The sequence below is a fragment of the Saccopteryx leptura genome, chromosome 9, assembly GCF_036850995.1.
Source record: "Saccopteryx leptura isolate mSacLep1 chromosome 9, mSacLep1_pri_phased_curated, whole genome shotgun sequence".
In the NCBI taxonomy this organism is placed as follows: domain Eukaryota; kingdom Metazoa; phylum Chordata; class Mammalia; order Chiroptera; family Emballonuridae; genus Saccopteryx; species Saccopteryx leptura.
This window is the reverse complement of record NC_089511.1, coordinates 45,027,753-45,041,788: the sequence shown is the minus strand read 5'-3', so window position 1 is coordinate 45,041,788 and position 14,036 is coordinate 45,027,753. Positions and strand designations below refer to the sequence as shown.

Sequence of the window (14,036 nt, the reverse complement as noted above, 5' to 3'; positions counted from 1 at the left end):
TCCTTGACAGTCCCAGGGACCCTGATCTCATTGGAAAACACTTGGCCTTGACTCATTAAAGGGCAGAAGAGTCCCTATGGTGCTGCACATGTGGAAGCTCCTGGAAATCCACCCTCTGGAACTTGCCAGAAGTCAATTTTCTAGGGTGCTAGAAAAAAGCAGTTCACTAGGAAGTGTCTCATCAGAGGCACTTGACTAGGAAACCACCTGAGATGAGTGCTAAGGGAAGGTGCTGGCTGCGGGCAGGGTGCTGCTGATGGCAGCCACTGAAAATGCATGCACAGGGCAGGATTGGGCGGGAGAAGCTGCTTGCCCTGGGGAGCCCTAAGTCTTCCAGACGGAAGCAAAACCCTTCCTTCCAGCCACGTCTCTCTGGCTCCCTCTACTGGAAATAGTTAACATCACATCAGCCTGCAAAGGAAGAAGATTGAAAGGGCCAAACTCCAGTTTAGCAACTGGCCGCTGTGAGGTAGTAAATCAATACTGGCACACCATATGATTCTATTTATTTGAAATTCTAGCAAAGAAAATCGAATTTATAGTGACAGAAAGCATATTAGTTGTTGTCATGGGGTGGGGGTTAGCGTTGATGGCGAAGGGTTGTAAACCTTTTGGAGTGACAGAAATGTGCCTGTACCTTGGCGATGATGATCACATGCTCGTATACAGTTGTTAAAACTCAAAGTATACACGGAAATGTGCATTTTATTGATGTAAATTACACATCAATAAAGGTAATTTATTTTTTAAGGTAAGTTATTATTTTTTTTTTATTTTTTTTTTACTTTATTCATTTTAGAGAGGAGAGGGAGAGAGAGAAGGGGGAAGGAGCTGGAAGCATCAACTCCCATACGTGCCTTGACCAGGCAAGCCAGGGTTTCGAAACGGCGACCTCAGCATTTCCAGGTCGACGCTTTATCCCACTGCGCCACCACAGGTCAGGCGGTAAGTTATTTTTTGAGGACTCCCGTGCAAATATAAATGGAAAGACATGCATGTGCGCACGCACAGACCAGAAATGCCGCCCTGAATCCCACCCCCGAGATACCCCTGCTTACTGTGGTGAATATGTACCCGGGGGGTGTTGTTGGACATTGACTTGGTGGCTTGCTCACTTATTTTCCCTAAGGAGTTCAAGTTCAACATGAATGCTGTGCATAGGGGGTAGGTACCCACTCCCCTCTCCTGCTTTCCCTCTCCCCATGGTGAATCCACAAAGGGCATGTCACCGTAGGTTACTAATTCTTTTTTTCTTCTTATTTATTTTTTTTTTTTAGAGAGAGAAAGACAGGGACAGATAGGAGGGAGAGACATGAGAGAACCATCAACTCATAGTTGCGGGACCTTAGTTGTTCATTTATTGCTTTCTCATATGTGCTTTGACATATGAGTGTCATATGTGTCAAGGGGTTCCAGCCAAGCCAGTGACCCATTGCTCAAGCCAGCAACCTTGGGCTTCAGCCAGCGACCATGAGGTTGTGTCTATGATCCCATGCTCAAACTGGTGACCCCACACTTGAGCCGGATGATCCTGCGCTCAAGCTGGCGACCTCAGGGTTTTGAAACTGGGTCCTCAGCTCCCCAGCCATGCTCTATCCACTGTACCACCACCTGGTTAGGTAGTTACTAATTCTTCTGGATAATCAAATCCTCATTCTAGCAGCTAAAACCTATCCATTGTTTTATTATGATTGGGTTTTATTGAATCCTGGACAGGCTTAGAGATATTTGTCCTTCAATTCTCCTATCAATCCTTTGAGGTAGAACATTAAGTAACCCCATATTACAGACAAGAAAACTAAGACTTGGGGGTCAACAACATACCTGAAAGACGTCCTATCCAAGAAGAGGCAGAACTAGGAATTGAACCCAGATCATCTCCGGTCATAGTGTGAGCTCCTGACCACCATGCATTCTGCTGGGAGCAGTAGCCCAGGTCCTGGGAGCCCTCAGATGCTGCTTGCCCTCTGCAGAAGCGTCCTTAATAGGGCTTATGGACATTGAATCTTTGCCATTTGGATCTTTTTACCAAGACTTTATTATGACTTTATTATGAAAATTGTCAAGCATACTGAAAGTTGAAGTACTGTACAGTGAAGAAACACTCCTAAGATGGGGAGACAATGATAATGCCCATGAGTATTTTTTAGCCTAATAGTGACATATTACTTTCCATAGTAACAGTTTGTTCAGTCTTCCAAATTCATACAAGAAAATAAAAAGGTGGTGAAATAACATTTCAAGCACTAAACTGTATAAATATCACACCAAGTAAAAACACATTGATAAATATAAATATCTGAGTTATCTATCAATCCCCAGAGCCATAAAAAAAATAATGGTTATTGTAAGTACCACGTCCAACAAACAAACCGTGTCAATGGTGTCTTCACTGAGTCATGGTCGCATTTTTGCGTGTGACTTTCAGTCACCATTAAAAGGTCTCTGACCCTATGCAATTTGAGGAACTGCTGAGAAGAGAGATAAGGAAACTAAATACTTTCTATGGGTTTCTTCATTTTAAAATAGTCTTTTGTTTGATAACTTTGAGGAGAGGTTTTTAGACATCTTTTGTTCCTTTCCATGGACTCTCATCTCATTTTTATTGTATTGTTCTTGGTAAACCTTTTACAGAAAGTGCACAAATGTATAGTCCAATGAATTTTCATGAATGAGTGCACACAGAGCCACCCTCTAAAAGAGTATACCGCTGCCCAAGTTTGAAGTCTGAATGCTGCCTGAAATTCTTTTAGCAGAGAAGTGCTTGTTGGTGCTCAGCATATATATATATATATTCATCATGAGATGAATCATTAAGTCATCACAATATCAAGATGCAAAAGATTCTAGAGCTTTAAATAAATTGATATAAAGAGATACACCAACGAAAATACCAGTAGTCATAATTGCTAAAACATGGAAACAACCCTTGTCTTTCAGCAGGTAAGTAGATAGCAAAATAGGGTATACATACAATGGGGTATTATTCAGCCTTAAAAAGGAAGGAGATCTAACACATGCTACAACATGGGTGGACCCTGAGGACATGCTAAATGAAATAAGCCAGTGACAAAAGGATAAATACTGTATAATTCATCTGACATGAATTAGTCAAAACTAGAGGTAAAGAACAAGTGGTTACTGGGGGCAGAGGAGAAGCGGTAATGGAGAATTGTTGTTTCAAAAGATGAGAAGAGTTCTGGAGATGGATGGTGGTGAAGGTAGCACACATTATAAATATATTTAATACCATTGCACTGTACACTTAAAGATGGTCAAGATGGTAAATTTTATGTTATGAGAACTTAGCCACAATTTTTATTTTTAATTAATTTTTAGAGAGGAGAGAGAGTGAGAGAGAGAGAGAGAGAAGGGGGAGGGAGGAGCAGGAAGCATCAACTCCCATATGTGCCTTGACCAGGCAAGCCCAGGGTTTTGAACCAGCGACCTCAGCGTTTCCAGGTCAACACTTTATCCACTGCGCCACCACAGGTCAGGCTATTTTTCACAATTTTTGAAGCAGAGGAAAAAAAGAATTAGCCCCATGAAACAGGCAACAAGTAAAAAATAATAAAAAAGATTTCTGATTGTAAAAAGCAATCAAAGAGGCCCTGGCCGGTTGGCTCAGTGGCGAGCGTTGGCCTGGCGTGCAGGAGTCCCAGGTTCGATTCCCGGCCAGGGCACACAGGAGAAGCGTCCATCTGTTTCTCCACCCCTCCCCCTCTCCTTCCTCTCTGTCTCTCTCTTCCCCTCCCGCAGCCAAGGCTCCATTGGAGCAAAGTTGGCCCGGGCACTGAGGATGGCTCTGTGGCCTCTGCCTCAGGTACTAGAATGGCTCTGGTTGCAACAGAGCGACGCCCCAGATGGGCAGAGCATCACCCCCTAGTGGGCGTGCTGGGTGGATCCCGGCCGGGCGCATGCGGGAGTCTGTCTGACTGCCTCCCCGTTTCCAACTTCAGAAAAATACAAAAAAAAAAATTAAAAAAAAATTTAAAAAGCAATCAAATAAAAAAAAAACAGTAGTCAGTACTTTAAAACATTTTTTTTGCAGAGACAGGAAGAGAGATAAGAAGCATCAACTCGTAGTTGTAGCACCTTAGTTCACTGATGCTTCTCATACGTGCCTTGATCAGGGGATCCAGTCAAGCCAGTGGCCCCTTGCTCAAGCCAGCGACCTTGCGCTCAAGTCAATGACCGTGGGTTTAAAGCCAGGGACCTTTGGTGTCAAGCCACTGATGATGGGATCGTGTCATTGATCCCATGCTCAAGATGGTGAGTCAAGATGGAGAGCCTGTGCTCGAGCCGGCAACCTTGGGGTTTCAAACTTGGAACCTCAGCATCCCAGGTCAACGCTCTGTCCACTGTGCTGCCACCAGTTGGGCTAAAACATCTTTAAAAAACAAACAAACCACAAAATGTGCTATTCCTGAATTACATTTACTAGACTCAAAAGAGGTGTTTTTTTTTAAAGCGAGAGGAGGGGAGGGAGAGAGACAAACTCTCCCACCTGCGGCCCAGCTGGATACACCCAGTGGTGGGATTCGAATACTTTAACAACTGGTTCTCTGCCCTACTGACCATTTTAAGTATAAAAAAAAGATATACTGAAAGGTAGTTTATTATTTCATGCATTTAATACTTAAATAAGAACAATAAAAGGTACACAAAACTAGGTTATGTTATAAAAAAGAGTTTAAAAATATTAATGAAAAAATATTAAATAATACCTGACAAAAAATACAAGTTGTCACCCCCTGGTTGTTTGGCACTTTTTCTCTTTACGTTATATGTTTGTTTACTGAAGTAACAAACTTGAGGGAATTAGAATGTAGCATTTCATCAAAGATATAATGAGTTTTTTGAAATGAATAAATATTACAAGCATAGTTCTGTCAATTTTTTTCACCTATGGACGGATTGAACATTACTACGGGTGCTTAGAATATGCTGTTGTGCAGAATAAGGAATGTAAATTTGTGATTTCATATTGAGTGGCTGTTCAGGCGCCTACCTTAAAGAGAACCCTGATTACAAGTGCCATTTTAACAACCGATTGCCAAACTCAACAAAAAATTAGGTATCGGTTCTGCCAAACAGTATGAACCGGCTGAATCCCACTTCTGGATCCACAAGGCAAAACCCCCCACCCCACCCCCGTCTGAGGCCAATGTTCAAATCGACCAAGCTATCATCAGCGCCTGGGGCTGACGCTTGAACCAGTCAAGCTACTGGCTGCGAGTGGAGAAGAGAGAGAGACAGGGAGATGGAGGGAAAGAGAAACAGATGGTCATGTCTCATGTGTGCCCTGACCGGGGATTGAACCCGGGATGTCCGCACGCCTGGCTGATGCTCTTATCCACTGAGCAAACCAACCAGGGCCAAGTTTTTTTTGTCTCGTTTTGTTTTCTTTGCCCCAAATAACACAGATAGGAAGTGGGTAGAGCAAGGATTTGAACCCAGTTTGGTGTGTCTACAAACGCAGCACCAACTGTTTCTTATTTGGGGCTCTTGGCATTGGGAACAGGCCAGTTCTTTGTGGGGTACTGGTCCCATACTGTATAAGTCCTTGAGCATCATGCAATTTAGCTAGTGCTCCATAACAGACCACTCAAAGCATAGTGACTTAAACAATAACCTTTATTATTATTTTTTACGGGCAGTGACTTGGCTCTGCTAAGCAGTTCTCAGGGGCAGTTGCCATCAGGCAGTGGTTGAAACTGGGTCATCTGAAAACTTACTCAGTCCTGTATCTAGCACCTGGGTTGGAAGTCAGATAGCTGGGGCTCTCCAGGCCCTTCTTTCTCTCTTCATGGGGTCTCTCCAGTATGGTGACTTCAGGGCAGCCAAACTTAAGTGGTGACCCAGGCAGTGGTGTCCTGGAGTGGCTTGCATGGGCTCAAATGGATTGTAGACTTTTTCTAACTCCACTCCACCCACTCGCATCTTCCCCATTCAAGGACTTCATGTCAGAAGCTTGCAGTCAGCAGTGGTCAGTCTGTTTATGCCACAGAAATCACAAACTTACAAACCTAGACTTCTTTCCCTCGCTGGAGAGCCAGTAGTTAACGACTTACCAGCATATCACGGAACTCAGGGCTCCCGAGGCACGTGCCCTAAGAGAGTCAGGCACAGGCAGTATGTTTTGTTAGAGCATGGGAAATCCCTTCAACAATGTCATTTCTGCGGTCACAAGGCCTGCCCATGTCAAGGGGAGAGATGTGGACTTCACTTCTTAATGGAGAGTGGTCAAGTCCAGGAAGAGCATGTCAGATAGGATATGTTATTATAGCCTTTTGGGAAAGATAATGGTCTACCATAATAGTGTCATGGGTCCCTGGAAACTGAATAGCTGTGACAACCAATAAAATAACCTTCCTAAAGATGCTCCCAAACGCCAGGCAGCAGACAGTGCTGTGCCCTACATGTCCCTATGACCCAGCCAGTGGGCATTCAGCCGTATGAACATAGTGGCTACAAGGCACCTTGTGTCTCTCAACAGAGTATCCCAAACGAGCATTTTATATACCCAGAGCTCATAGGATACATCACTTAAGGGTCCTTGCTCCTGGGTGAAGTGTCACTGCCCTCCTGTCAGGGGCCACACCCAGCTCTGGAATTCCCCTTCGTCAGTGACCTAAAAAGCGCCCAACCAGGGGAATTTCACATCCAGGCCAGGCAAATGGTGAACTTGCTTGTAAATTGCAGCTAATTTTTATTATTATTATTATTATTATTATTATTATTTTTACAAGAGAGACCAACAGACAGAAAAGGAGAGAAATGAGAAGAATCAACTCATAGTTGCGGCACTTTTATTTATTTATTTATTTTATTTTATTTATTTATTTATAGTTGTGGCACTTTTAGTTGTTCATTGATTGCTTTCTCATATCCGCCGTGATCTTCGGCTCAAGCCAGCAACCTTTGGGCTCAAGCCAGGGACCATGGGGTCATCTCGATGATCCCATGCTCAAGTCGACAACCCTGTGCTCAAACTGATGAGCCCATGCTCAAGCCAACAACCTCTGGATTTCAAACCTGGGACCTCAGCGTCCCAGGTCAACACTCTATCCATTGCGCCACCATCTGGTCAGGTGCAGCTGATTTTTAATGCAGCTAATAACTGCCTGAGGCAAAGCACACCCTAGTTTCTAAAGGTAGGTGTTCGTGCCTGACCTGGCTGCTTGTGAGGAACAGACATTTGGGGAAAGAAGCAGGGAGAGAGATGGTTCAGGTGAGAGAGGTGAGTAGAATAGATGCAATCCCGAGGGAGTGAGTGTCGCTGGAGAACAGAGATTCGAAGGCTGAACCCTGACTTTTAGAGGAAGAAGGGCAAACAGCCAAAGAGGCTGACTAGAAACCACCATGCAGATGGAAGGGGTGTGGTGGCCTGGAGCCAAGTGTAGGGGGAATAACCTCATTGTGTCCAGAGGACTGAACAGTACTATTGGCTCAGCACCAGGGTCATTGGTGACCTTGACATTTCAGGGTGGTGGATGTTGTATCCGAACAGCAAGAAACAGATGTTTTACCACACAATTAAGTAGCCAAATTAAGGAGTCTTTATTTTAAAGCCTGCGACTGACCGCACAGAGACCTAAGTCATTCAAATCATGCGGCCTGGAACGCAGTTTGAAGTTAGCTTTTAAAGACAAAATTACACACTGATTGGGGAATAGGGAGGAGGGGACCGTTGCAGTAAAATGAAGCGGTGAAACAAGCTCTTTTACAATGTTTAGCTGTAAGATTAATTCAGGAAGAAACATTATGAGAACATCTGCAACCTTGCAGAACTATCCCAAGGCTGGGAAACTAGCCTCAAGGCCAGGGGTAGGGTGTCTTTTAGAAAAAGTAAGTTCTGCTGAAAGTCTCTTTGTTTTAGAGAAAGTAAGTTCTGCTAAAAGTTACTTATGCTAAGAGTCTGCCTTTTCTGCGTTTCAGTGGGGAGGAGCAAAGCCTGATTAAGGAAGGTTTAAGAGAGAAAAGTAGAAAATATGGAGACAGCAAGTATAGATGTTTTTTAGAAATTTTATTATAAAGAGGAGCAAAGAAATGGGACCATCGCTGGAGAGGGAGATGGGTTCAGGAGAGGGTTTGTTTTTAGATGAGAGAGATGACACTGTGTGTGATGACAAGAATGGCCCAGGGCAGAGGGGGACTGAAGGTGCAGTGAAAGGGGACAACTGTGAGACCGTGGCTTGGCGTGGGCAGGAGGGGATGGGTGGAGATGACAAGGGCAGACATGTGTGGGCCTAGGGCAGATAGGTGATAGATAGGGAAGTGGGGGCCTGTGGAAGCTTCTCATTAATTGTATTTTTTCTGAAAAATAAGAGACAAGGGGAGCCTGACCTGGTGGTGGTGCAGTGGATAGAGCGTCGGACTGGGATGCGGAAGGACCCAGGTTCGAGACCCCGAGGTCACCAGCTTGAGTGCGGGCTCATCTGGTTTGAGCGAGGCTCACCAGTTTGGACCCAAGGTCGCTGGCTCCAGCAAGGGGTTGCTCGGTCTGCTGAAGGCCCGCGGTCAAGGCACATGTGAGAAAGCAATCAATGAACAACTAAGGTGTTGCAATGCGCAATGAAAAACTAATGATTGATGCTTCTCATCTCTCTCCGTTCCTGTCTGTCTGTCCCTGTCTATCCCTCTCTCTGACTCACTCTCTGTCTCTGTAAAAAATAAATAAATTAAATAAGAGACAAGGGGAGAGTGAAGAAGGAGAAGGAAGTGTGATGGGAAAGGGGAGAAGCAGTGGTGGGATTCAGCGGTGCACTGATACCTAATTTTTTGTTGAGTTTGATGAACTGGTTGTTTTTGTTTTTGTTTTCTTTAGTGAGAGAGACAGACAGGAATGGACAGACAGGAAGGGAGAAAGATGAGAAGCATCAGTTCGTTGTGGCAGATTAGTTGTTCATTGATTGCTTTCTTGTATGTGCTTTGACCGGGGGGGGGGGTCTCCATCTGAGCCACTGACCCCTTGCTCAATCCAGCAACCTTGGCCTCAAGCCAGCAACCACAGGGTCATGTCTATGATCTCACACTCAAGCCAGCAACCCTGCGTTTAAGCTGGTGAGCCTGCGCTCAAGCCAGACCTCGGAGTTTCAAACCTGGGTCCTCTGCGTCCCAGGCTGCTGCTCTATCTACTGCACCACCACTTGATCAGGTCGGCAAACCGTTTGTTAAAATGGCACTTGTAACCAGGGTTCTCTCTAAGGTGGGCACCTGGGCAGCCACACTATGTGGAAATCACGAATTTACATTCCTTACTCTTTTTTAACGTTCATTTGCGCAACAGCGTATTTTCTAAGCACCCGTAGTAATGTTCACTCTGTCCATAGGTAAAAAAATTTTTGACAGAACTATGCTTGTAATATTTTATTCATTTCATAAAACTCATTATACCTTTGATGAAATACTACATTTTCATTCCCTCATGTTTGTTACTTCAGTAAACAAACATATAATGTAAAAGAAAAAGTGCCAAATAACTGGGGGGTGACAAGCTATCATTGGAAATATCTTAAATAATAGTTTTATAGTTCTTTTTGTCAGGTATTATTTAATATTTTTTCATTAATATTTAAAAACTCAATCGATTTTGTGTACCTTAATTGTTCTTAAGTATTAAGTGCATGAGATAATAAAGTACCTTTTAATATATCTTTTTTTATACTTAACATGGTCATTAGGGCAGAGAACCAGTTGTTAAATTATTTGAATCCCAGAGTGAAGAGAAAATATGAAATAGTGATCTATAGAAAGGAAGAGTGAATGGATAAGAGAAACATAATTCAATTGCTGGGCAGCTGTAGGGGGTTGAGGGTCAAGTTCACAAATCTGAAGTGAGACCAGCCAGTGGAGTTGTGTGCTGTTCTTCAGCCACTTTAAACTGTGTGGGTGCAGGCACAGGACAGGTGGGTAGAGGGCTGAATTTAACCAGGGTCACATGGAGTAGGAAACCAGAGGAGGCAGGGTGTATGCAAGTAATGTTTTTAAAGATTGTTCAAAGAATGTAAATGATAGGAAGAAATGAGGATTTGAGTGAAAGGTAGAAACCACTGGATGAACCGAAAACACAAGGCTAGTGTGTTCCAAAAGGAAAGTTTATTTATTTACTTATTTACTTATTTATTTTCTGAAGTGAGAAGCAAGGAGGCAGAGACAGACTCTCGCATGCACCTGACTGGGATCCACCGGGCATGCCCACTAGGAGGCGATGCTTTGCCCCTCTGGGGCGTTGCTTGGTTGCAATCAGAGTCACTCTAGCACCTGAGGTGGAAGTCATGGAGCCATCCTCAGCGCCTGGGCCAACTTTGCTCCAATGAAGCCTTGGCTGTGGAAGGGACAGAGAGATAGAGAAAGGAAAGGGGGAAGAGTGGAGAAGCAGATAGGCGCTTCTCCTGTGTGCCCTGGCTGGGAATCAAACCTGGGACATCTACACGCTGGGCCAGCGCTCTATCACTGACCCAACTGGCCAGGGCTAAGGAAAGTTTATTTTAAAAGCACTTGGGTGCAAGTGGGCTACGACCAGCAAAGGGTGTCAGCCCTGAGTTGCGGGAGGGAGCGTTAGATATAGTGGTTGCTGCAGGCATTTGTGGCATGTGGTTGTCTGCACCTGGGCATGGGGGGTGGAGGGGAATTCTGGTGCAGAAATACAAGTTCTTTTTCTTTCTGGTGTCCTTGGTAAATTCTGAAGACAGCCAAGAGGTCAGAAATCTCCCAGAAATAGCTGAGACATGGCGTCTCTGAGCCTATGGCTAGTCTTTCACAAAAAACTATTTTGATTTCAACTCTAATGGTCAGATCCCTCCCCAATGCAAGCTTTCCCTGACATTCCTGGGAAGGTAAACTTTTTGCTACATTTCAAAGTGAAGAACAGAAAGGCATTAAGAGGGAGAGAATAGCAAGCCAATTAACTATAGCTTCACAGTGGGAGATAAGAATGTTCCCTTTTGAGCCCAGGTGAGAAGTTGGGTGAGGGGAATTTGAGTTTTACAGGGGTGGTGGAATTACATAAAAAAGCCGATTTAAGCCTAACATTAAAAAACGAGGGGAAGTGAATAGGAGATAGGCATCTACAATGGGAGATCCCAGTGGTTTGGAAGGATTGAGGGGATTTGGGACACTGGAGGGAGAAAGTTGGGAAGAGGTAAGGGGTGGAGGAAGATGCCTGATATTGAAATGCCTGATACTGAGACAAGATTTCAGAGTAACCATGAGAGGGAGGGGCTGAGAGGAGAGCAGGTCAAGGATATGTGGAGTGGGGACCCAAGAGATGCAGGGATGGCAGAGGGATCATTTGTCTGGATATGGAATTCACCAAGAATGATGATGTGGCAGGAGGTGTGGCAGTGAGCCTGGAGCTAAAATCATGGAGAAGTGAGGTGCAGTGATCTGGGCCAGCAGATGGTTCACAAGATGGGTACCAGTGGTGGGAATCAAATAATTTAACATCTGGTTGCCTGCCGTAATGACCATCTTAAGTATAAAAAAAGATATACCGAAAAGTACTTTATTATTTCATGCACTTAATACTTAAATAAGAACAATAAAAGAGGTACACAAAACTAGATGTTATAAGTTTCAAAATATTAATGAAAAATACTAAATAATACCTGACAAAAAAATAAATAAAACTGTTATTTAAGGTATTTCCAGCCTGACCAGGAGGTGGTACAGTGGATACAGCGTCAGAATGGGATGCAGAGGACCCAGGTTCGAGACCCTGAGGTTGCCAGCTTGAGCGAGGGCTCATCTGGTTTGAGCAAATCTCACCAGCTTGGACCCAAGGTCGCTGGCTCGAGCAAGGGGTTACTTGACTTGGGGCTGCAGCCCCACGGTCAAGGCACATATGAGAAAGCAATCAATGAACAACTAAGGTGTCACAATGCGCAACGAAAAACTAATGATTGATGCTTCTCATCTCTCTGCGTTCCTGTCTGCCTGTCCCTATCTATTCCTCTCTCTGACTCCCTCTCTGTCTCTGTAAAAAAACAAAAACAAAATATTTCCATATTGCTTTTTTTTTTTTAATTTTTTTTTAATTCATTTTAGAGAGGAGAGGGAGAGAAAGAGAGAGAGAGAGGACAGAGAGAGAGAGAAGGGGGGAGGAGCTGGAAGCATCAACTCCCATATGTGCCTTGACCAGGCAAGCCCAGGGTTTCGAACTGGCGACCTCAGCATTTCCAGGTCAACGCTTTATCCACTGCGCCACCACAGGTCAGGCCTCCATATTGCTTCTTGATTGGCATCCTCACTTGCAATTTTTTTCACCTATGGATGGACTGAACATTACTACAGGCGCTTAGAATACACTATTGTGCAGATGAACCTTAAAAAAGAGTAAGGAATGTAAATTTGTGATTTCCACATTGGATGGCTGCCCAGGTGCCCACCTTAAAGAGAACCCTGATTACAAGTGCCATTTTAACAACTAGTTTGTCAAACTCAACAAAAAATTAGGTATTGGTTGTGCCGAACAAGTGCAAACAAGCTGAATCTCACCAGTGGTTGGTACCATCTACTCTGATGACAAGATTCATAGCTGGGGACCTTGGAGAAGGATGGAGAGTTGTCTGGAAGCAGCACCAAAGAGCAAGGAGGTTTGGCCACTTGGAAGGGCCACAGGGGAGCTGGGTTCTGGTTAGAGCAAGAAGTTGACAAGAATGGTCAGTGAAGAGACAAACAGTTCATGAATTTCAAAGGCTGAGAAGTTGGCACAGGTTGTGGGATGAGGTGAAAATGGTTTCCTCCTAGGTGGTATTTCTTGTCTGTCTTCAGTATGCTTACAGTCACATATATAAAGTGTGTGTATATGTGTGTGCACACACCCACACACACACCCACATACAAGTGCTCAGGCCAGACATGGAAGCCGTGCTTAGCAGTCTCTATGGAGTCTTGATCTGGCCAACGTTCTTTTTGCCCAACAGGAACAACGCTTAGCCCCCTATCTCCCTCCAGACCGAGCCAGATGTTAGGAACTAGGTGCCCGGTTTTCGCGGCTGTTGCAGTCACCCTGTTGTCCATTAAAGCCGGTGGGATCACGAATCAAGCCGCAGAGGCCTTACCATCCAGGGAGAAGTGGAGGGAGGCCAAACTGCCCTGACCCTCCAACCCCTCTCAACCTGCAGGATTCCAGCCGCCGCAGATGGGTGCCCGGCCCTCGCGGCGGCGGCTGCCCCCGGATCCGCCCATCGCCTTGGACGCTCTGCCTCCAGAGCTGCTGGTGCAGGTGCTGAGCCACGTACCGCCGCGCGCGTTAGTGACATGCTGCCGCTCAGTGTGCCGCGCGTGGCGCGACGTTGTGGACGGGCCTACAGTGTGGCTGCTACAGCTGGCTCGCGACCGCAGCGCCGAAGGCCGCGCACTCTACGCGGTAGCCCAGCGCTGCCCGCCCAAGAGCGAGGACGAAGAGGAGTTCCCGCTCTGCGCCCTGGCGCGCTACTGCGTAAGAGCGCCCCTCCGCCGCAACCTCATCTTCAACTCCTGCGGAGAGCGTGGGTACCGGGGGCGGGGCCGAAATCGGGGGGCGGGGCCGGTAGGCGCGAGGGGTAAGTGAGGTGCGGCCCAGGTGTGGCCGCTGAGTGGGCGTGGCCCAGACTGAGGAGGCAGGGGTGGGGCCAGGGAGAAGCGGAGTAAAGAAGGAAGGTAGACAACTGCGTGATAGCGGGGAGAGGGACCGAGATGCCGAGTAGGTAGAGCTGAATGACTCGGCCGTGGGCGGGGCCACGAATCCCGCGCGGGAAAGAGAAGCTGGTGGGCGGGGTCAAGTTGAGTGGTGGCGGGCTCTTTCCTGGACTGCTTGGCAGGAGAATCCCTTGTCTTCAGCCCCATTGTATCCCACAGAGGGCTTCAGAGGCTGGGAGGTGGAACATGGCGGCAATGGCTGGGCCGTGGAAAAGAACCTAACACTGGTGCCGGGGGCTCCTTCCCAGACCTGTTTCGTGACTTCTTTCGAGTGAGTGGCCCACCTTGAGGCAAGGGCTTCAAGGAGGATAGGAACCCTATCCCACTGCTCTCATTCTCACCCTTCCCTC

General features: G+C 45.9%; 1 protein-coding gene across 3 annotated transcripts in view; it reads left to right on the top strand.

Annotated features, from left to right (window-relative positions):
* The window catches only part of LOC136381052 (F-box only protein 17), a 32,571-nt gene that overhangs the window by 11,539 nt on the left and 6,996 nt on the right, over positions 1-14,036 (top strand). For all 3 annotated transcript variants that reach the window (XM_066349388.1, XM_066349389.1, XM_066349387.1), the window contains exons 2-3: positions 13,131-13,496; positions 13,846-13,957. In XM_066349388.1, coding sequence (XP_066205485.1) covers positions 13,148-13,496; positions 13,846-13,957 — 461 coding nt within the window. In that variant the 5' untranslated portion in view covers positions 13,131-13,147. The remainder of the gene's footprint in view (positions 1-13,130; positions 13,497-13,845; positions 13,958-14,036) is intronic.